Source organism: Akebia trifoliata, chromosome 7 (genome assembly GCF_017979445.1).
Source record: "Akebia trifoliata isolate Shusen 1 chromosome 7, ASM1797944v1, whole genome shotgun sequence".
In the NCBI taxonomy this organism is placed as follows: Eukaryota; Viridiplantae; Streptophyta; class Magnoliopsida; order Ranunculales; family Lardizabalaceae; genus Akebia; species Akebia trifoliata.
This window is the reverse complement of record NC_141381.1, coordinates 30,470,482-30,494,758: the sequence shown is the minus strand read 5'-3', so window position 1 is coordinate 30,494,758 and position 24,277 is coordinate 30,470,482. Positions and strand designations below refer to the sequence as shown.

Genomic DNA, 24,277 nt, shown 5'->3' with positions numbered 1-24,277 from the left:
ATGAAAACATGGAAAATGCATTGAAAGTCTTGCATGGAAATAGTAATGTGGGGGGCTCCACGAGACGTGCTATACTACCTGCATTGGACACAAGTTAACAATCACCAGTTGGACGGTCCAACTCAGTGTTCAACACAGACAATCCATCATTATCCATTCAACAAACCATTGACACTGAATTCACTAAATGCTGGTGCTACTCAGATTGGACTCATCGCCATCATTAGGACAAAAAAATCATCTTGATGATAAGACAGCCGACATCGAATGGTTGATACCATGTGCGATGGGAGATGATGGGACATCCTAACCATCAGTTAGATCGATCAAATCGTAAAAAAAATGCATCGGAGGGAGGCATTGAATGATTGATACCACGTGCAATGTGAGACAATGGGAAAGCCTAACCATCACGTACATTGATCAAACCATAAGAAATACAACTGTGGGAGGCGTCGAATGGTCGATACCATGTGCAATGGGAGATGATAGGACAATCTAACCATCAGGTACATTGATCAGATTGTAAAAAATACATTTGAGGGAGGCAATGGCCGATACCATGTGCAATGGGAAGCAAGATCACATTTAGCTGTCTAGTGGATTTGTAGTTAATGACAAATTTTCAAATCTTATTTATGGAACCATGTTCATCACCATCAAACATAATCACATGCAATTTCCCATTTCAAAGATTGTAATAAGCCAAAGAATAGAATGAACAACCTCTTCTTCACTATATACATTCCACATCTTTCCTGGATAGACAGTATTCGATGCAGATGACATGGTAATCATACGGACTCTCTCTCTCTCTTCCAATCTCTCACAAAACTATAATTTGAAGGAATTAAAATAAGAATGCTGCTTCGCCTTGAAGGATTATTGAATGAATCACCCTGGTTGACGCTTATCTGAATCATTAATAAGACTATACTTCCACTCTTAATTTTCAAACTCTTAACACCTCTGTACCAGGCTTGAATCTCTCCCCATGGATAGATCAGCTTATGCCTCATTCAGGGTGCTCTTTGCCTCTTCCCAGGCTAAATTGTGTAACAGAACAATCTCCAAATTCACTACATCTATGCAGATGATCTGACGTTTTTGTAAGGGAAAAAACAGCTTGGAAACGTTGGTTATTTAAGCAAAAAATAAACAAATAAGTAAGATAGCTAAGAAAATATCATGTAATTGGGGTTAAAGTAAGGCACCTGTTGATTACATCAGCTGGTGATATACCAGTGATGGCTGAAGCCATGTTGAGCTTATTATCATTGCGAACTTGCCTTCCCTCGGAGTCATGAGTAGTGTTCTTTGGCATTCTATTCAAGTGAACCTCCGAACTCCCACTTGGCTCACTGTGAATGTCTGCTAATGGATTAACAACAAATCCACCACCGCCATGGAGCCGAAGCCTCCGATTCTCAAGCTTCAAAGGTCCGACACCGCCATCTCTATCAGATATGTTGCGCATGGCAGCCAAAGACGGGGTGCTCACCAAAGAAGAAAACTTTGATGTAGAGTACCGACCTTCAGTTCTCCTCCAGAATTTCGAGCTCAGGAACTCAGCACCAGGTAACTTGCAACATGTGTTTCCTGCAGTTTCGGGGTTCGACATCCTTCCAGTTGTGACAGCTAAGTCGTAAGAGATCTCATCTAGTGCCATCTCTAGTCCATGCACTCGTGTCTCGAGAGATCTCATACCATTCTGTGAGCTCCCAATGAACCTCTATGTTCAAGACAAGAATGCAAGATAATGAGCTCAGTAGCACATGATTTGCTTCTTTAAAGTATAATACTAATTCAAACCTATGTTACCGGGTTCGCTAATATAGTAGTGAACCATGAACTGGGAGGTTCATTTAGTAGTGGGTTCGTAAAAAAACAGGAATATAACGAACTCCTTATTTTGGTGAATTTTTTTAGAGATGCTCCCATGGTTTGGTCAATATTAGAGATAACCCTTAGTTTAGAAATCCCAAGATTTGGTCTACATTAAAGGCACCCCTTTGTTTTTAAACTGATGACATGCCCCTTGACCTGAGTCTTCTTCTATGAGATTAACATAAATGACTTAATATCTACCATGAACTACCTCTATAAACTGAAGTGTAACATACATTGATTTGGCCAACGAGATTAGCATATAAAGTTGTAACTAGCTTTATAGTTTAGTCAACATTGAAATAGAATTCGAGTGTGCCAAAGATTTATCCTAACGCAATTCACAAAATGGAATGGACTGCAAACAGTAAAAATGAATCAAGCTTTACGAACACACCTGAAGAAGATCTAACAAACTGGATTGCTGATTCTCGATCTGAACAAGCTGCTTGCGGATCAAAGACAGATCCTCACTGTTTTTGGGATTTCCATGGAGTACCTCAGTAGGATTACTAACTACAATATTGGATTCTAAGCTCTCCTCCTCCTGGTGAAAGGGAACCACACGAGACCCAGACTTCAATCCACCAAACTTGTGTATTTTATCATCACTGATCTTACCAAAGAGGGAACGTTTTATTTCAGGTTTTTGACTCCTAATCCTCTCATTGTCCCCATATTCTGAAACTCTACCGTCTCTCCTTCCCTCAAGATTGTTCTCACCAACTTCTGTAAAAGGAGGAGTGTGAGGAACAGAAATCTCAAATTTCCAATTGGCAGGCTTCTTACAGTCCAGCTTACGAAACAAGGCTGAGCTTGATTTACCATCACTACACTTCAAAGGACTCCTTTGTCTGACAGTGTTAATAGATGATCTATCCGATGGAGGTGGCCTGCCTGTTGGGCTTTTTGTCTTCCTAGTATGAGGTGAATCAAAAGCCCCTGTACCAGAATTTCTAGAGCCAGCTGGGTACCGCCCGTCATTGGCATTCTCTGCCAATATCAGAAATCCAACCAAAGATAATAAATTTGATATTAGAGAGGTTCCACGAATTCATATTAGAGTTCAAACGATCTAAAAAAACAGGGAGTAAGAAATGCAACAGAAAATAGACAATCAACACTTTGGGATCTAGTAATCAAATTCAAATCGTGGTTTTAAAACTCGGTTTTGCATCTCGTCCCATCCATGCCAGATACCGAGTCGTCTCCGACGAGTTTTCCAATACGTTTGAGATGTCTCGTTCAAGAATGAGAAAAATGAATGTGGGGTTTTAAATCTCGTCCGAAAAATTGGCTTGTCCATCTCATCCATGCCTGATACCGAGACGACCCAGGGCAATACGTCTCAGTAGATGAGTTTTGAAACCATGATTCAAATGAAGTAAATTGGTAGAATTGTTTGTATTCAGGATTATAACTTCTTTGTTGAATCCAAATCATAGAAACCTCTAGATTTTATGCAGAATTAAAACTTCTTCATTGAATCCAAATCATAGAGTCCTCAAAATTTTATGCAGAATTAAAACTTCTTCATTGAATCCAAATCATAGAGACCTCAAGATTTTATGCAAAACTAAAACTTCTTCAAGAGACCTTGAGATTTTCCAGAACTAGTGGTAATCTCATTAGTTTAATAATTGAGTAACACTCTCAAGTAACATTTAGTAAACAAGATCCTAAATCACCAAATGAGAGACAGTAAACAAGGAACAATTCTCACCTCTTAACGAAGATTTTGATTGAGATGGTGGCGAGACCTCATCAGAAACATCAGGAACATCCTTCCAGGCATCCAACATTCGATTCATAGTGTCTCGAACAACCTTAACCTACAAAACCGAAATAAAATCAGATCGAATCTCATCAATTTTGACTAATTCAATAATCAATCAATCACTTAGAACTTAGAAATCACAAAATTATATTTATCTAACCTTATCGAATCTCCGAGTCTCAAAAATCGCTAAACACGAAGATTTGAACTCCGACAACAGATCCTTCTCCACAACAGCCAATCTCGCTAACACCTCTGCGGCGGCCTTCCTCGCCGCCCAATCCTCACTACTCAAGAACTCAACCATGCAAGGAATCAAACTCTCCAACACATTACGGTTCGCTCCCTCACCTGCTCCAACAATGCTTCCAATAAGCGACAACAATGCCGGTTTCGCCTTGAAGCTCTCACTCCTCAACAACTTCACCAATCTCGGCAAAAGCCTCTGCAATTGAGTGGGTTCTGGATCTGGCGAAGCCTCGATTGCTGAAGCAAGACAAAGCGCTGAACCGATCTGCGAATTATAATCTTGTTCGAGAAGAATCGCCTCCATTAATGGCTTCAAGAACAACGAAAACGAAGGCTTCGTGATCTTCTCCGCCATTGTTGAAACCGCATCAACACAAGCAGATCGAACGGCTGTATCTGAATCTCGAAGTCTTCGAACAATGTTGGCAAGCATCTTAGAGAGAGAAGAAGAGAGAGCATCGCCATGGATTTCAGAGAGGAATCCAAAGAGACGAACACATTGTTTTCGAACTGGAGATTTCTGGGAGGGATCTGTGTAGTAGATGCAGTTGAGGAAGATGGAGAACGAGTCGTGACTCAGATTTCGAGCAATGGATTCGAGTTCAGTGGTGGCGATGGCGTGGGTGTCGCGATCAGAGAGCTTGTTGAGGCAAGTGATGACTCGTTGTTTTAGATCACGAGTTGACGCGTTTGATGGTGGACTCGGTGAGGATCGTTTCGGGACAGCCATTGGTGGTGTGTATTAGGTTCTGGTTCTGGAAACGATGGTGTTATAGAAAGAGAGGTGGCGCCACCGGTATTTCCGGTCACATGGCCGTGTATTGGAGGTGGTTTTGGGGGAGTGTGAGTTAGTCGGTTGGGTCGTGTTTCCTACTCTCGCGTTCATCAGATTAGTCGGTCGACTTTAAAACGTGTGTGAGAAAGAGAAAGGCAGTGTAGGTATTACTCATTTTTCACTCTACTCAAGGCAGTTGCGCTTTCTTGCCAATGAGCTATCATCGCTGGAAAATCTCTTTATTTTATTTTACATTAAAAAATAAAATATATTTCTGAATAATTCTGATTATATTATTTATTTATATTAAATAAAATATATTTTTAATTAAAAATAAAATGAGTCTTTATTTACCCAAGAGGAAAATGCTATGGTAAATGATATATTTAACATATATTAATTAAGGGTCATGTTTAAGGGCCGACGGGGGTTTTGTCTTTTATGGATTAGAAATTTTAGAATGAGCTGATTTTTTTATTTTTTTTAAGGATGATCTCTACGGTAAGGAGATCATCCTCACTAAAAATTAATTCATTCTAAAACTTTTAACCTATGTAGGACAAAATTCATTGATCCCTGAACATGACCAGTTAATTAATGTCTTCTATATTTGAAATTATTGATGGAAAAAAAAATGCAACCTAAATAATGTGATTGATTTGGGATAATTAAAATCATTGTATTTTGTTTTCTTTCTATTTATTGATAGATCAACTAAGTTTTCAATAAAATTTAAATTTCTACAATAATAACGTTTGGACACATAAGGAAGTTTGGTTTGGGGCACGTATGCTATTATTTTAATGATCAGAACATAAAATAACTATAGATGTGAGAGCACCATGTTCAACAATATATTAAGGTGTTGAGTTTTTCATAGAGTTGTCAATTTTCTTACGTTTGTATTTATTATGTCATCGCTTACTATCTCATAAAAATATTATTTTTATTTTAAAATTTAAGTATAATTATAATCCATAACTTTATTTATTTTTAAATTAATCTCACACCCATACTTGGTTGCATTTTCGTCCGCTATTTATATGATTTGACTAGTTCGACAATATTACTATTCGATCTATTCACAACCTCCAATTAACTACAATCAAACAACTCTAATCACTTTTATTTATTAATCCTTACTCCAACGTTGTAGGACTCAAGCTCTATATCTTCTCCCAGCTATCATTTTACAGAGTCAGAGCCCTCTAAAAGCACTCTACTGCATTTAGGCTCTACCTCTTTAATTTGAAATATTTTGGAGTGGGAGAAAGTGGGAGAGGGAAAAGAACAGAGTGAGTTTCTCTTTCTACCTGTTTGTTGGCAATAAAAAATGATGCCAAATGTGAAACATTTTACTGTAGTTGAATTTGTGGATAATTATTTTAGTTAGTACGGTTGAAGTGAAGACTCCTTGAATAGGCAAAATGCCTCCACAATAAAATACCTAGCAAATATGCTTATTTACGTTGGGATTTTTCTAACATTTCATATGTTTAGAACAATTACATTTTCTTACACTTTGAATGTTTCTAATGAATTTTGTATTTAGCATTTTATTTTTTCTACTGTTATACTATTGCACCGATGTTAACCATTAACATCACTATTTCCAAGGACATAAAACAACAATTAACCTTTGAAAAAGAAAAAGAAAAAAATTAATGTGGCAAGTGGAGTGACACCCTTAGAACATGCAATATTTTAGGGTTAATGTTTTGCATCGATCTTGACAAATACGCATACATATTGGTCGATACATTATGATATTTTGAACCATGGATGTAACTAACATCTTGATACTTAAGAGTGGCAAGATTGGTTAGCTATTGATTGTGAAATGTATTTTTAACTTATCTGGATAATCATATGTCAATTTCTATCTCTAATATAATCGAGTTGAGAGTTAGGACTATGATTTTGACTTATTTCTCAATATGACACATATTCTTTCTTGATGTCCAATAGTTTTCTTGACCCCTACCACTACAATGACTGTTGCTTAGGGAATAATCAAGAATCTATATCCGCCTTTATTCAAAAGGATTCGAAGAAAATAATGTAGCTCTATTTGATTATGGCTTTCATTTAGCATTTTCTACTAAGGGAAACACAAAGGACCCCCATTGCACCAACAATTGTACAGCCATTGGTACCCCAATATTCAATCAAAGAAATATATAAAACCTTTAAATCAAATGAGAAATATTATATGAGGAAGATGTTTGAAGATTAAATGTCTCTATTCTCTATCATATTTCCAAAATATATTGAAACTAAAAGAAAATATCAAATTACACACAATGGTGTGGTTGGTAAAGCAAGGTACAACAAACAAAAGATCAATATGATAGTTAGGTCATCCATTTGACTGGTAGATAATCAAATGCACCAACACAGACAAGTAAATAACTTCAAGTGATTCCCCTTTTGAAAAAAGTTTGGATGAGTTTTTGATAGTTATGACTTTTACTATGGGTAAGAAAAACAAGGACAATCAAACCAAGAAACGAATTGAAACAAAACACAAATCACGTGCAGAAACACAGATTTTTACGTGATTCCTTTTTGAAAAAAGTTTGGATGAGTTTTTTATAATTATGACTTTTACTACGGGTAAGAAATGCTGGTTGGTTTTAAAAACCTGTGAGTTTGGTTAAAGGCAATCGATCAAGAAATAGAATTAAAAAACTAAAAAGAGAAATTAAAAGAAAAGGAGGAAGAAAATAAGGTACTACCATTATTACATATTCCCTGAATTCAAGGGAAGAAGTGTGACACTACAATGAGTTAAGACCATGTGATCGTAAAAAAAGCAGTTGTGCAGTTGAGTTATGTATTTGAATATGAAGCTCAAATTAAATGCCATTTATTCAGATCATAAGGTAATTTAAGGACCTATATTAAGCATCTCTTAGAATTCTCCCGAATATTGAATTTGACCAACTGACGACACCAACCTCATCATCGTGGTTGTCTTATCCCAATCCCAATGATTTAGAAATCAGTTAAACAAGTCGTGTTTCTATATTCAATTCTATTCAAAGCCATGCTTTATGTATATATATCCAAATTGAGTTTGTATCCATTTTCACTATCTCAATCGACGTTTTTTTACGATACTCACCTAAAATAGTTAAAATAATATTTTGAACATAATTGCAACCCATTGTATTGGAAATATTACGAAATCTCTTCACGGGTTAAGGAAATTAGATTGATACAAAATTCATATTTATAATACTGGTTAAGCAACATGAATGCGTGTTATTGTAAGGAAAATATTTTGACAAAATTAATTTTCTTCAAAAATATTTGCTAATGTTTGCTTGGCCCTTCGGAAAATGTTGAAAAGAGAGTTGGTTTTAAGGGAAATCGAGAGAATAACATTATAGTTTTTTATTCTCAACAAGAATAGAGGGTTAAGTCGGAGAATATTTTCTCATCAAAATAATTATTTTTCGGAAAAATGAATTTTCTAATGAATGTGTATTTACACATACCCTAAGAAAGGATTATGCAGGGATCAAAAATCTTATAGTGTACGAAAACCATCGAACTTTGTTAAACATCGATCTCGAGGAATTGGAATCATCAATAAAATTAATTCCAGTATAGTAAGGTGGAATACACGTGAGGTTCGTGAGAGTAAGAGATATGATCACGTGAGGATGATGAATAAGAGGTATGGGCAGATGATCAAAGGCGCATTGGAGCATGTTGGAACAATGGATCTCGTTTTTAGGACTGATAATGATAGTCAACATTGTGTAGATTGACTCAGAGGCAGGACCGTCCGATAAGAGAGGGGGGGCCTCAAAGATTGCGATGAGATCACATGGGGAGAAACAAATGTGACAAATCTATTGGTCCACCTATACATCCATCTATCCATTTCTTGTTCCCTTTGTATTACTTGCATGTGCGTGAGTCTCCCTTCCCACACGACAGTGTCACGTGCGATGTAGGAAGAGAGGAAGAAATATGGATAGAAAGAGAGAGAGAGAGACAAGAGTTCATTTATTTAGGAGGAGGGAGCATGTATTGTGAGGCACAGTTACAATTTACAAAGACATTCTCAAATACTATATAGAGATCATTCATGAACCTATCTCTCTCAAATCTCAATTCCTTGGTTTTTTTTTATTTTATTTATTTATTTATTTTGGATTTATTACATTTCAGACAAATCATTTCCGAAAAATAATCTTAAGAAGATGGATTAGTTTTTTTAGGAAAAAAAATGGCATTTTTTATGTTTGGGATATTTACGGAAAAGTAGTGATCAACTTTTGACTAATTTACAATTTTGGCTCATTGACACAGTCATTCACGTTTTGATAATTGAAATGAATAGTTAGTTGGAATCGTAAATAACTCAATTTCAGCTCATGAAATGGTAATTTTAAATAAATAAATATAAAAAAATCATGATTTAAAAAAAAAAAATGATTTTCTCAAGAAAATTTGTAACCAAACTCATGACTTGCATGAAAAAATGAATTTCTTTTTATATGAGTACTGATCCTATGTATCTGACTTGCATGGAAAATTATTAGATCTGGGAACCAATGACCATGGTCCAATGGTTGAGACCATCCAAATCAAATTGGATGTAGATCAACATGAACCAATCTGGATTGATTGGTCTTTATCTCTCTATATATACATTTCTTGAAAAAATGAAGATGGAAGAGAATCTCTTTTACTGTAGAGTGTGTGGTCGGTTAACATGGTAATTCATAAAAGATGTTTTAAAAGTTACTTTAAATGGAATCTATGAGAGAGAGAATCTTATAATAGAAGGAAAAAGGATGATTGGGGGGCCATGTGGCGGATCTGTCCTTGAACACTGGTAGAAGTGGCGGTGGACCCCATCCTTTGTCATGAATCATGTTACACATGATGTTAGGTAGCATTTTATATACCATCACCTTCCATAATTCAACATCGAAGCACGGGATCAATCATGCACTCCAATTTTTATACACCTCAGGGATACTGAACTTTTGTATGACAACCTTTCTAAAATGCCATGTGGCATGAGTTATTGGGCCCACTGAACACACTAAAAATTAGCTTGATTGCTGAATTGTGGCCATTAGATTTAAATTATGATTTCTTGTTATTTTTTGGGTATTATTTCATCTATTCTTTTTTAATCACCAATCAATCTGATTTTGTTTGTGTAGATATATACACCAACTCACCAAGAGGTGGGCCCAAATGTTGCCTCATGGTATTTTCAGAGGGTGGGTGTATCAAGGTTTATTATGTATCAACTAAGTACAGCAAACTTAAAATCCCAATGATGGATTGGTATTTGACTATATTATATCTTTTTCAATTATTTTAATTAATAATCATCAGATCTAAAGCAGCTCTAGACAGTATAAGTAGAGACTATAAGGCCAATGAGGATTTTTGTTTTTCTCTCTGACTTTAATAATTTTTATTATATTTTAAGAATAAATAAATAAGCTAAGATATTATTAGGTCACCTTAGATTATATGAAAGCTCTTTTACTAAAATAAAATATGTTGAGATGTTAATTAAAACAGTTATTGAAAAGAAGACATTTTATTTTCCATGAAGTAGGTGAATAAATAGGTAAGGATTCTCACCTACTAATGCACCTTTGAGAGACAGTTTTAGTTGGTTGGATTAGAGTCAGCTATAATCATTAGGAAAATTTTCTCAACATCCCTTATTATTTTTGAAATATAATATCTACTTTTGATTAAAATTAGTTTGCATGGACTTGTATCGTGTTTAAAAGATTATAAATAGTTTTTAGTTAAAGAACTTGTATTAAATGAAACGAAACCGATGCATCTTAACTTCTTGTGAGCAAAACTTTGTGATTGGTGGTTGGAATTATATAAATTTGAAAAGCTTACAACGGATGACGTGCTTCAATGGTTTTGAGGTAAATCACGAAACAAAACGTTGTTAAGGTGGATCAAATTTCAACAATTGACTTCAGATTTTATTATTTTAGTCATTTTCTATTTTTTATTTTTATTGTTTTAGGGATTTTTGAGTATTAGGAATCTATTATTTTGGAGTTGATTTCAATTATGAGCCTATTGTTTTTAGGGTTAGTGCAAAAAATTATAGATTAGAAATAATTTCTAATTAAAGTACTTGCATCAGACGAAACGAGACTGAAAGACCAAAATAATAGTGCCTTCACTCGTGAGCAAAACTTTGTGATTGGCTATAGGAATTATATCAATTCGAAAAGCTTACAACGGAAAAATTGATGGGGATTGAAGATTTTCTTAATTTAATTTTGTTAGAAATTTTCGAGTATGCTAATGATTTTCTGACTCAAAAATTTTCACTCGATCTGTACTTGACTGACGTGGCAAGAGTACAAAACTGTTGGTCGTTTTCCTTGTATATCCTGAAGAAAAAGATTTATGATTTTCTGCCCTTGCCACGTCAACCGCGTACAGATCAAGCAAAAACATTTCGAGTTAGAAAATCTTGACTCTAATCGAGTATTAGGAATCTATTATTTTGGAGTTAATTGGTGCTTGGATAGGAGCCGTGAGTCAAATTACAAAACACCATTTAATTATAGTTGTTTTTTAAATATTACTAATAGTCATTTGATGTAAACTTCACAACTAAATTAATTTTCTTTACGTTAAGATGCGTGAAAAAAGACAAAATTAAAGACGGTTTTGTTTATAAAGAGTGATGGCTATAAAAAAAATCTAAGTTTATATTCACTAACAAGAGTATCCTCCTTTAATTAATAGTTAAACATTATGGAGAAGATGAGGACCAATCAACGGATCATAGTCTTAAAAGAATCCCATTATGCTTAAACTTTGTGTGTTTATAAATTGATAATGAGACTTCGTTGTAAGAGAAAGGCTTGTGTAAATTCGATCCTACCTAGAATTAGAGTCCAAAGTTTTCATGTCATAAAATATTGTTTCTTCTATAAAAGAGAGATTTTGATAATTTCATCCTTTAGAGACAGAGCTCAAATCTCTTAAAAAAATATCTATGATCTTTCCTGGTAGGGATGGCAATTTTTTCTTGACCCACCCCTATAGGGTCAGATTTTCACAATTTAAAATTTCGCTTATTCTATAAAAGAGAGATTTTGATCTTTTCATTATTTAGAGACCTAAAAAAGTATTTATGATCTTTCCTAATAGGAATGGAAATTTTACTCCTTCTCACTTTTATAAGGTCGAATTTTCACAATTTTAAACAATTTCAGGATGGTTTTAGTATTGAAAATGAAAAATGGATTTGATTTCAAAGTAGGGAAGGTTTTGGGTTCTGTAGACACATAAAGCTACTCATAAAGCTATAACGTTTTTGTCTTATATGGTTAAAAAGGTTCGGAATTGACTGATTTTTTGTGAGGATGATCTCTGTGGTGAGGGGATCATCCTTGCAAAAAATCATTCAATTCCAAAACTTCTAACCCCATCAAAAGTGATTTACAAAAATTGGACGGTCTAAAATTTTTCAACTTGTAAACATGGGGCTAAAAATTTTATAAAGGGCTGATTTTTGGCAAGGATGATCTCCTCACCATAGATATCATTCTCACAAAAAATCAGCCTAATCCAAACATTTTTACCCATATAAGACAAAACACGTTGTAGCTTTATGAGTAGCTTTATGTGTATACGGATCCTAATCCATATATATATATATATATATATCTCGTAGAATTACTATAAAGAAGTGTCACTTAACGAAGTGGTAAGTTATGTGGAAAGTTTTTCTATACATCCTACGTTCAAATCTCCATGCATTTTTCTTTACCTATTAAAAAAATATATTAGAACTGTTATTAGCACCTTGCTTTTACTTATTATATATATTTATACCCAAATTTCTTGAATTATTTATCATACCCCAATTAAAGATTAAAACACACCATTCAAACATTAAAAAGGGGCAAGACTTAGAAAAACTATTAATGGCGGGAATGGGTCCAAAAATGAAGACCCGAATTAGGTTCGGGGACTTTGATCAAACTAGTCTCATTTCAGATTTAATGATAAAGCTGAACTTTGCTAATGATATTTTGTTTGGTAGCAAGAGATGTTGAAATATATAAAAATTAGGAAAAATTACTTCAAGGACCTTGCAGAGGGATTTCTTTCTATATAGCCCTTGAACTTTAGGTAGCAGCTTGATAGTCCATTTAGTAAGCTTTTTATTTATTAATGGTCCCTCATTATTTTCGAGCTCACCACTTTTATTATCGAGTTCTCTATTATTTATTTATTATCAAAGTCAATATTTTCTATTGTTGAACTCAACACTTTTTATTGTTTGTCAAGCTCACCACTTTTATTCATTTTCAAGCTCACTACTTTTATTGTTGAATTCAACAATTTTTTTTTTAAATGGATCTTGATAATAAAAAGTAGGGAACTCGACCCTGGTAAAATCCATACATCTTTGTTTTTTTTGTGTGGCTAAAATACATAAAAATTTGACTAAAAAACTTGAGATAAAGACTTGTCTAAATGATTTCAAATGAAAAGAACTATATTTGATCGATTTTCATCTACAAACGAAGAAAAATTTTAGTTTTTTACATACATCTTCAAAAAGCTTGAAAATGACTTCTATAGCCTTCTAAAATCTTTTTTGACAAAACAGAATCTCTAAAATTCAATTGGGATGTTAAAAATCCAATTTTTTTAGACGAAACCGTGAGATCGAACAGTTAATGCATTAAATAATGAGAAATGTGATTAATGGGGGTTCATTGATTGATTAGAAAAGAAAATTTTACTAAATGGACTATTAACATAAGCCCTAAAACTTGAGGATTAATTAGAAAGAAATCCCTCCATCAGGTCTTTTAAGTAATTTTTCCTAAAAATTAAATGGCATAAATGGATAGTTCTTCAATTCCATGATTCATCAAAGATGAGAAAAAAAACATGGATCTTCCATAGATTTTCATGTGGGGATGGGCCTATCAAATGGGTGATTACAAATTCATGAATGTGCACCACGTGTCCTCCGCAGCACCTTCTACGGTGTTCTAAATGTAGCCAAACGCACTCTCCTCTAAATAAAGTATCTTAAATTTTTCTCATTTATGCCTCCGACATGAGCATCTTTGAATTTGGTGAGAGAATTAATGACGGTCGAAAGACTTGACCAGTCGTACAGGTAAATTCAGAAAAAACTTTGAAGCGAGCAGGCATCTTCAAAATTTTGAAGCAACCCTCTCTTTTGAATTACACGTGGCATTTCAAATTTTACGGAAATGTAAGAAGAAATAAATTTAAAACGCCACGTGTTTTGTAACGAAAAGGGTTTGATCAATTTGCTGTGATGACGATGACCTTGAAAGGGTGTGAGTGTGACAGCTTCAACTAGTGTGGTTGGGATCTCTCATGAGAGATGAACCATCCATATCATGCCTTTGTTTTGCTTAATTTCCTCGCAAATTAAGTTACTAGATAGAGACAACTTAATTTTGACCGACATGGTTCACTATGATTAAGTAAGAGAATTAATATTGCCACGCTAACTTTAACTATCGCCACACTCGCTAACGTGCAATTCATTGATGTGGCACTAGTAAAAGTTGGTGTGGCAATAATATCTTTCTTAGGTTAATAACCAATGAATCAAGGGTAGATATAGAGTAGGGGCTGTGAGGGCACTTGCCCCACAAGAATTTTCAAAGTCTATAAATTAGTGAGATATTATAACAAATTTTCATGACGGAAAAAAATCTGTCACTATTACCCCCACAATTGTGTTTTTTTTTTTCTTTCACTCTTAACTGTCCCCACAAATAAATTTCTACTCGTGATTTCCCCCCACATGGGCAAAATCCTGACTCCACCTTGATAACCACCTTCTAATAAACAATGGTAAGGATGGATTCATAGATGATTTTATTATAAAATCACAAAAAACTCAATTTACTTAATGAGTTTTTATAATAGGGTTGTGTAACATGTGCCTTAAGGGCACGCATAAATTGCATTAAATACACCTTGTAAATAAGCATTTGAGAATTAAGGATTTTCGAGGAAAAAAAAAATTCTTTTGAGAGTATTTTTATAGAAAATTCAATTTTTAAGATGTATTTAATGCAACTTACAATGTGCCCTTAAGGCATATGTTAACAAAATCCCTTAGAATATGTAGCTAGTAAGGTATATTCAAAATTTAAAATCGCTTATGTGATTTTATGTGTGATTTTATGTAATTCGGCTATTCTGATGTTCATGGATGGGCGATGAGAGAGTTTGTATTATAATGATTACATGCTTAGATATAAAATCACAGGTGTTTATATTTGAAATTAACTCCTTATTGGTTATTTAAACTATAGATAGTTACAAATTTGATTAAAAAAAGTTCTCCCAAACATTCAGGTCAGAGGTTTCGTCTAAAACCCCTGACCTTCATGCAAGAGCGTAATGCCTCCCAACTAATTTCAAAGTAAAGTTGAACTCGTGAAATCCTTTCTACCAACAAAATACAATACATAAACATAGGTAACAGTAATATATAATAAGAGATTGACTAGTTGCACGCCACCCATTACCAATGGCACTCCATTTCTTCTTCTTCAACCATGACCACATAAATTATTGTTGGTTCAACCATTTTTGTATAGTATAATCTATTGCAAATCTCACAAATCCTTTGTAATCACTATGTATCCAGATTGATAAACCAAGGAAAGACTGATTTTTGACAATTTTAAAGTCATTGTGAGGCTTAAGAAACTCATTGGAATCCATGTCAACGCTTTAAATTGCAATAATGAAATTCTAAGAGATAAGATCCAAGCATAGGCTTTTTATCAATTTATGAACAAAACCTAAAATAGAGATTGGATTACATTCAATTGGAGCCAAAGAGAGCAAAATCAATCATAAGAAAACTAGAGCACGAGCATATAAAAAGCCATGGGAAGATGAATAAGTCCCTAAATCATAGGATTACTATAATGAAGTGCAATTAGTAGGTTAAAATCAAGATTTTAAAGGAAAAATAATAAATTTTTTAAGGTTAGAGTGCAACTAACAACTAGTGGTGTGCAACTAGTTTGTCACTAATAATAATGATGGTAATGATTTTTCAAACTTCAAGCAAGGTTTATCTTGTATTAAGCCTTATTAAACCTGCTAAATGATAACTTTTTAATATGATAAACACTTAGAACCTGCTAAATGATAACTTTTTAATATAATAAACACTTAGAATTAAAAGAATAACAATTTTCTGACGCCTCCCCCTCTCCCTCCCTCCCTCCCTCCCTCTCTCTCTTTGACATACACTCCCATCACACAACTGTAGATCATTTGCCTCAAGATATGCAAAACCATAAATCTTTTTCTTGTGTATTTCAAGGCAAATGATATGCGGTTCTGTGATGGGAGTGTCGGGAGAGCGTCAGATTATCATGACTCAAATTAAAAGCAAGCATCTTTAAGCCAAACGAGAATTCAAAGAAGAGTCGTGCTAGAGTGACCTCAACAGGGGACACCTTGACATGGTGGCGCACCCATGTCCGTATATGCGTTTGACTCGTATCTCGGAGAAATGCATCTATGGGTATGTGTGTGCCACCAAGTCAAGATCTTCCACATTGAGGTCACTCCAGCATTAATCTTTAGAGAATAAAAAGTGAAGAAGATGTGCGAATGATCTGATTCAAGGCAGATCAAACTTCTTGGACTAATTTGAGAAGATCAATCTCCTAAATCCATAAATAAATATTTATCATTGATTTTCAAAACAAAAATGCAAGACGTAAATATTTATAAGCAAATTAACTAATTATAATCTTAATTAAATTCAAATCCAACTCTAATTATTTATCTACTCCTAATCCTAATCTCAATTAATAATTCTAGTATATAGTATGACTTAATTATATTATTGTATTCCCTATCACTAATGTCTAGGTGCATAAGATTATACCCCTCTTGAAATCAAGATTGTCTTCAAGGTCAAAAACCTTGCCGATCCCAAATCCCATATTTCATTATGAGAACCAAAAACTTAACATTGCTATTATAAAAAATTGCAAAACCTTACCGACAACCTAGAATTTATAGTTGGATTGACATGTTCCATAGTATGTTGACCCTACTTGTCTGGCAAGCTCCGAAGGCTCCACTTATTAGGGGGGAATCAATTACATCCATCTTAACAAGTGCTTTGTAGGCTAATTGGCTCTTGAAATTAATGATGATGTATCAACAAATAGCATCTTAGATTCCTGTGTCATGACAATTATGAAACATAATTATACACCAAAAATCAATTACTTCTTGCTCTTCAAAATTAAAAATAGGCATCTTTAAGCCAAACGAGGATTGAGAGAAGAGTCGTTCTGGAGTGACCTCAGTGGGGGACACACTGGGGACACCTTGACATGGTGGCTTGTCCATGTCCATAGATGCGTTTTATTCGTATCTCGGAGAAATGCATGTATGGGCATGCACGTGCCATCAAGTCAATATGTCCTCCACTGGGGTAACTCCAGCATTAATCTTTTAGAGAAAAAGAAATAATGCATTACCTGTTGGTTGAGAAATGATAGTTTAATCTGGAAAAAACATTTTCACACAATTGATTACACATGGAAAATTGGGTTCCAAAGGAAACCTGATTGAAATGGATATGGATCAATTAAGAGTGAAAAAATAATTCTCCCACAATCCGATTTCTAGGCAAATGTTAGAACATACAAATCATTATTTCCAAGGAAAACTTATTTTCATACAAATTTCCAAAAGAGACAACCATTTCCCTAGTATTAAGGCAATTAAGATGTTAAATGAACAATTGTCACTTGTATACTCATAACTTCATAGATTTAGATATAATTTTTTTATAATTATGCAGTAATTATACTTTTACTATAAGGTTTTTACGAGTTTTAAACCATACTCCTAATTGTGAACATTTACTAACCATACCCAATCTGCAACAGTATATGCTAAAATTTATTGAAGTATGATTTCTTCGGATCATGAATCAACTTTGTGTTTTGTGATGGGTAAACCAGAATCAAACCTGTGACCTAACAATTGCAACACAACAAATGGTAAAGTTTGCAGAAAAACTTACAAGGACAGATCAAATATAGTACCATGGGGCACATTAAAGTTGTGTCCAACATTTCATCTGAAGTAAATTAAGATTCGCACCCTTTTCGTTAACATCTTGAAGGATATTATTCTGATTACCTTTCGAGGATTTTGAATATAGAACTTGTTACCCCACAAACGAACAAAGTTTCATCGACAATTTAAACAATAGTGTAGGGCGTAAGAATCATCCCGACACCTCAAGATATGTGGTGCACTTTATGATGATGAGAAGCAAAGGTAGTGATTCAATATATCTCATCAATGCATTATATAATGTATCTCCATGTTCTGATACATAAAATTGTGATTTTTGAGTTGGTATAAACAATTGAATTAATAGAAGACGTAAAGCTTGATAAAATTTAATGTGGGAACGGGATTTATTCAGAAAGTCCCAACTTTCGCTACAAGATTTTGATGTTGATGATGACGAGGATTATGTCAATAAAATCACGATCACGTTATAATAAGCGAATTCAATTCCACATATCCAAACATGTATCTGATTTAACAAAGCTTGTGTCTCACCTTGTTTCTTCATGTGGGATTTGTTCTATCTTTTTTTCTTATTTCTTTGTGGGTAATGTGCCATTGCAAGTCTATTTGACATTGTTCATTTTAATCGTAATCAAAGCCATTTTCTTGTCTCTTGTTTTTTTTTTTCCTGAACAAATCGAAGAACCTAATGAATCAAACTCATCCTTGGCTGTTACGAAACAGATGGGTTTAACCCAACCCTAGGTCAGGTTTGGGCACAATTAGCTAGGGTTCATGCTCGGGTTTGGGCAAAAATAAATTTGACCGAACCAAACCATGTTGGATTCGGGCATGGATAGACATTGGGTTGCTGGAATCCGAACTTAATATGGTTAAAATTTAAAATTATTTTTAAATATCTTTGTTTCTTTCTCATTCACAATTTACATTTCAAACTTTATTTAATAATCTTCATCATCGTTTTCTTAACGTTTGTTTATAATTTCATGAATTTGAACTTTGAAATATATTTTTAGGACAAATAATTATAAATTTTATAGCTTTTTACATAAAACTTATCGTTATATAAGTTATTATTATTGCTAAATTATCTAATATTAATGAGGAATGGCCAGGTTGAACGTTTCATGCCCGAGGCCAGGTTGAGAGTGGACATGGGATGATCCCCAACCGGCCCATGTTGTAGTCTACACATAATCCCATTTGTAAGTTCTAACAATCTTCAAGGCCCATCAACTCATGGATTTTTACCCAACCTCTTGATGGACCAATACACAATTTATGGCGGATTGATGAAAATTATTCAAATCCAATAAGTAGAAATCATCGATCATGTTAATTTTTCATGTAGAAATCTACCAAAAGATGATCTAAAAAATCCATGAGTTATGGTGTCATGATCATGGCCATCCTCTCACCTCTATATTTCACCACATTTATGATTATAATATAAAAATACTGTAATATTAGACGAGTGGAGGAACATGATTTGTTTAGCCCAAAAAAGCTATGATGATGATGATGATGAAATGGCCCAGGCAAGCCCAGGGCTGGCAATGGGTAAGGTGTGGATCGGATGAAGCATATATCCATATCCTTATCCAACTCTATATCTGGATATCCATTTCCGACTTGTTACCACATTTACTAAGGATATCCATATCCGATTATTTATCCAAAATTTTAAGGGATATATCCGTATCCGACTTGTACCCAAATTGCAAGTGAATATTTGAATTGGATATGCATAGATCATTATGAAGATGATGGAAGAACCTTAATTTTAGGTTATACACTTATACATATATCTCATTGTGAATTTACCGTATTAAATTCGGATATTTGAATCAGATAGGACGCATATCCATATCCGACCCTAAAAAAATAATTACAGGTATCGGAATTCTTAATCAGACAAAAATAATTATACCCATTGTCTAATAACTTGGGTCAGATGAGTTGGGTAAATGGATATTATCCAACCCATTGTCAGCCCTAATCCTGATGGGCATATCAATTGTGACATTCTTCAAGTCAAGCTTGCATTTAATCCACTACTCCACCCATTGGGCTTCAACACAACTCTATCCATGAAATTAAATGGGCTTTTATCAGGATTGAAATTTGAACAAGAAAAAGAAAAAACATAAATATTTATTCTAAGGCTAAACTCAAAATTTTTGGGATAGGACTAGGGCTGCGAAAGTGTCGGTTCGGTACTAGTACCACTCCAAAACCGATCCAAATTTTTTTAAATATGTACCCAATCCGATGGGATTCCTGAATATGTGAACCGATTTCAATTGGTTTTATTTCATCCTTAATCCGAAATCGATCTGGACACATGCTTTATTTTCAGAAGAATTTAAAATCATATAAAATTAAAAATTAAAAATTAAAAATTCACTTTTCAGCAACAAATATAAAGGGAAACCAAAAAGACTAAAACATGTTATCTATATGTATTTATATGAAATTAAGAATTATATATATATTTGGAGTGGATTGTGGTACAACCGAATCTGATCCAAAATTGTATGGGATCTAAGATTTCAATCTGATCCGAAAAATACGATTTTTCATGTTTTTTCAGATCGGACTGGCTTGGACATCGGGTATATTTGGATCATTGCCAGCCCTAGAAAGGACTTTGATAATAATAACCAAATAATTCGTTTATAATAGCCAAGTCTTAAAATAAGTGATATATTTTACCAAAATTTTTAAAGCTTGTTTTATCAGAATGGGTGATTATTTTGTCCAAACATGGCAGAATGGTGGTTTAAAAATATTTTATCAAAAGGTCATATACCCACTTTGGTATTATTTATTTTCACCAAAACAGGTGCTCATTGTACGGACATTAGACTGAATTTACCTATATGGTCTAAACCAAAACCCAATATAATTCTGGCTTTTTCATAATTTTGTATAAAAAAAAGTTTTTCTTTTAATAACCTGGTATCCCTGTAGACAGGGGACTGGGTCTGTATATGGGCTTTGCCCAATCCATAGACCATGGTCTTGTCCAAGGACTAGCCCCGGGTACGGACATTAACCTGAATTTACCTATATGGCCTAAACCTAAACCCAATATAATTCTGGATTTTTCATAATTTTGTATTTTCAAAAAAGGGTTTTTATTTTTATTTTTATAAACGGGTATGCCTAGAGACAGAGGATCTGGATCAGGCCTGGCTTTGTCCAATACTGAGTTACCTATATGTCCTAAACTTAAACCCAATATAATTCTGTTTTTTTTCATAATTTTGTATAAAAAAATAAAAATAAAAGTTTTTATTTTTGTTCGACAAGAAGTATAATTTAAGGTAAGATAGCCCTTTTTATAGAAATAAATAAATGTCAAAATCGGTATAATTAAGCCTCATATACGATGTTATTGGTAGTTTCCTTCATTTTAAAAAGAATTCAAATGAGTGATACATTTTATTAAAAAACAAAAACTTGTAGTTCACCAACTTGAAAGATGGAAACAGACATAGATAGCTCAATCAAATAAATCTCAATAATTTCTTAAAAGAATAATGAAATTTTGCCTGATTGAACATCCAAACATTCGAATCCATCGAAAATTATCTATTGGGTACCCACAATGTTGAACATCCAGTCAACTTGGCAATGGAAGCTGACTTGCTACTCATGGAGGACAAAGCGTGCTCCATGATTCCTTATAACATTACAGGCGACATGACTACATTTCAAGTCTTCCATCGCATGAGGTGTGCCACAATCACACCTTTGTTGAGGAGATGGGCTGAGCCATTGTTCTTTGTAATAAAGCATGTCTTCTCGATGGGTTACTCATTGTCTACCATTTGTTTTGTAGCTTTAATTTTGCTTTTACTTTTTAAAAATCATTTTATTTTTATTTTTTTAGATTCTTATACTAATAATTAAAGGATCGAATGTTACTTTCTTACAATAATTATTTAGATAGATTGTTTCCAAAAAACTTGTAAAATGGTCAAGAAATGTATTTATGTTGAGCAATTTGTAGGACCACTGAACCCAATTGAATTTGATTGTATTTGTTACGTGTGCCAATTATTAATAAGGGGTCCACAGCTTTCTTGAAACTTATGTAGATTTCAAACATTAATGTGATTTCATCGAGATCCTTCTAAAGCACAATCTAAAGGATTTTGGAATCATTCAATAGTCAAATCACAGTAAACAATCAAACATCACGTACCTTGTACCCTTCTACCATGCCAAACTTTGACCATTCACACTCACAATAGATAGGCTACTCATTTAAATAAGTTCAATAGTTTATTATTAAGCTTATACAAAATCTTAAACTCAAATCTCGAGAGGTTGGCTCAATGGTAATTGCAGGCTGATAAGTAGTTAATGCCCATAGGTCATGAGTTCGATACTCAGTATGAGCATTAATTCTTCAAGAGTCACTCATTAAGGTGCACCCTAACTTACCTGGTACGTGTGATGTACGAGGTCCTAATACGGGCTGATCCACTGTCTACAGGTTACCCAATTTTAAAAATAAATCCTAAATTCAAATAATAAAAATCTAGCACAAAAAAAAAAATGAGAGAGTTTATATTGGCACCCCAACTTTCAATTATTCTTATTCATTAAGTTATTTTCTTTATTTTTAATTGGAGTACAATGTGTAAAAATTGGGGTGCCAATTTCAGCTCTCTATAATTAACTTAATACATATGTTGGCCCCAAAGAATCATGTCGCGTTGAAGGCTTTTCATGTTGTTGATCTATAGTGCTTCCCAAGTATATATTATTTTATAGAGAGATGGCACGTCAGTCACTAATATCTTGACACCCATACATGGGCCCACACTAAATAGTTTTGATTCAATTATATATATTCCAGGCTAGATTTCTGCTGTTGAAGTGTCATATCTTTTGCGAAGTTGGGAGTTGTGGGTCCCAGCTTTCCACCCAATAAAAAAGAAACAAGATAAGGGTACTTGAGAATCATATCTAAAGCTATTGAGCCATCTTTTCACTTTGGGAACAACACCACCCATCCCTTCTTTCTAATTTAATTCCCAAAACTTAGTACCAGAGACTGTCTCATTATCAAACAGTACAACACTATGTTGCCTTTCCACATAGGCAACCATACTATCATTTCTGGCCTTATTTAAGAGTTCCTTTATGTATATTATGTCAACTTTTCTTTATATCTCCTACATCAAATAGTCACTCATTGCACAATAGGAGAGCAACCCTTAGGAAGTGTAGAATTTGCTTTGGTCAATTTTAGGGAGCCATGAAAGCAACCCTTTTGGTTTACAAGGATTTTCAAGAATGGTATTTTTTGAGGATTGAAAATGATACTTCTATAATTATAATTAGATTTTAATAACTTAAAGACCGAGATCATCCCATACTCCTTAGAGTAAGGTTGCAAAACTAATTTTGTTTATTAAGATTACGTGTATCTAATAATGATCTTAGATTGATTAATGCTTGTAGGTCATGAATTCAATACTCAGTATAAACATTAATTCCTCATGGACCACCATTTTTACTCTCACTTACCTATTGTGTGTGATGTGTGGGCGTTGCATTTACCTTGGGACTAGTCCTTAAATAGGATCATGATTTATGTACTAGACAAAACCATGATACAAGGCTGGTCCATTGTCTATAGGGATACTCGATTATCAAATAATAATAATAATGATGATCTCATATTTACTCCGTTCCTACTTTCTATGTGTCTAGTACGTAGAGACACATAGCATTCATTTATTTATTTAATTTATATTTTTTAATTTTTTAATTTTTTAATTTTTTTTTTTTAGGGGGGGGATGGGGGGGTCTCTCTACGTGGAGTTCGTAGAGACCCATAGCGTTCATTTATTTTTATTTTTTTGAGAGTGGGGGTGGAGGGGGAGGGGGAGGTACGTAGAGACACGTAGCGTTCATTTATTATTATTTTTTAGGGGAGAGGGGATTAGAAATAGTAGATAAGACAAGTATCTTGTTTAAAATAAATCTATTTATTCTTCAATGTAATCAACATTTGTATACCTCATTTTCAATTATACCTAGGGGGATTGAGTTCCCGCATTCATTGAACATATATGGAAAAGTGATGAGCCAAGGATATTTAATCACGCATTAACTCAACATGATCCGACATTAGAGACTGCTTAGCCAGTTATCTCATATTCAAAGCATCATTATGTTATCTCCTGTCATTTTTCAATCACTCATGGTCGGTTAAAAAAGTTTTAAGGATGTTGATTAGGGTGGAGACACCATTACCATTAGATATGCTAGTGGAATTGCTGTCATATTTGGTGGTGGTCTAATCATAAAAAAGCAATTACCAACTTAAGCAAACCACTTTCATGGTTTAGAAACTAATTTTGTAAAATCAAAAAGTACCAAACCAACCACTAAGACTTATCTATTCCCTTGCATATTGACAAAGATCGTCAAATTTA

The 24,277-nt window shown here is 33.9% G+C and overlaps 1 protein-coding gene across 2 annotated transcripts; it reads right to left on the bottom strand.

Moving 5' to 3' along the window:
• Positions 1 to 604: 604 nt before the first annotated feature.
• Positions 605 to 4,866, bottom strand: LOC147398959 (TORTIFOLIA1-like protein 4). 2 transcript variants are annotated; one of them, XM_086448335.1, is made up of 6 exons: positions 3,825 to 4,866; positions 3,611 to 3,719; positions 2,713 to 2,880; positions 2,285 to 2,616; positions 1,215 to 1,732; positions 605 to 1,098 (listed from the first exon to the last, which is right to left on the bottom strand). In XM_086448335.1, exons 1-6 carry the CDS (start codon positions 4,641 to 4,643, stop codon positions 1,086 to 1,088), a joined length of 1,959 nt encoding a protein of 652 aa, XP_086304461.1. In that variant the 5' UTR covers positions 4,644 to 4,866; the 3' UTR covers positions 605 to 1,085. The 2 variants fall into 2 exon arrangements, with proteins under 2 accessions (XP_086304461.1, XP_086304460.1); XM_086448334.1 differs by having other exon boundaries at positions 2,285 to 2,880; positions 3,825 to 4,865.
• Between the last annotated feature and the right edge of the window lie 19,411 nt (positions 4,867 to 24,277).

Coding starts and splice junctions, on each gene's coding strand:
- LOC147398959 (XM_086448334.1), bottom strand. CDS start 4,643: ATGGCTGTCCCGAAACGATCCTCACCGAGTCCACCATCAAACGCGTCA. Junction 2,881..3,610: donor ATCAAAATCTTCGTTAAGAG/GTGAGAATTGTT, acceptor TGATATTGGCAG/AGAATGCCAATGACGGGCGG. Junction 1,733..2,284: donor GTTTGTTAGATCTTCTTCAG/GTGTGTTCGTAA, acceptor TCTTGAACATAG/AGGTTCATTGGGAGCTCACA.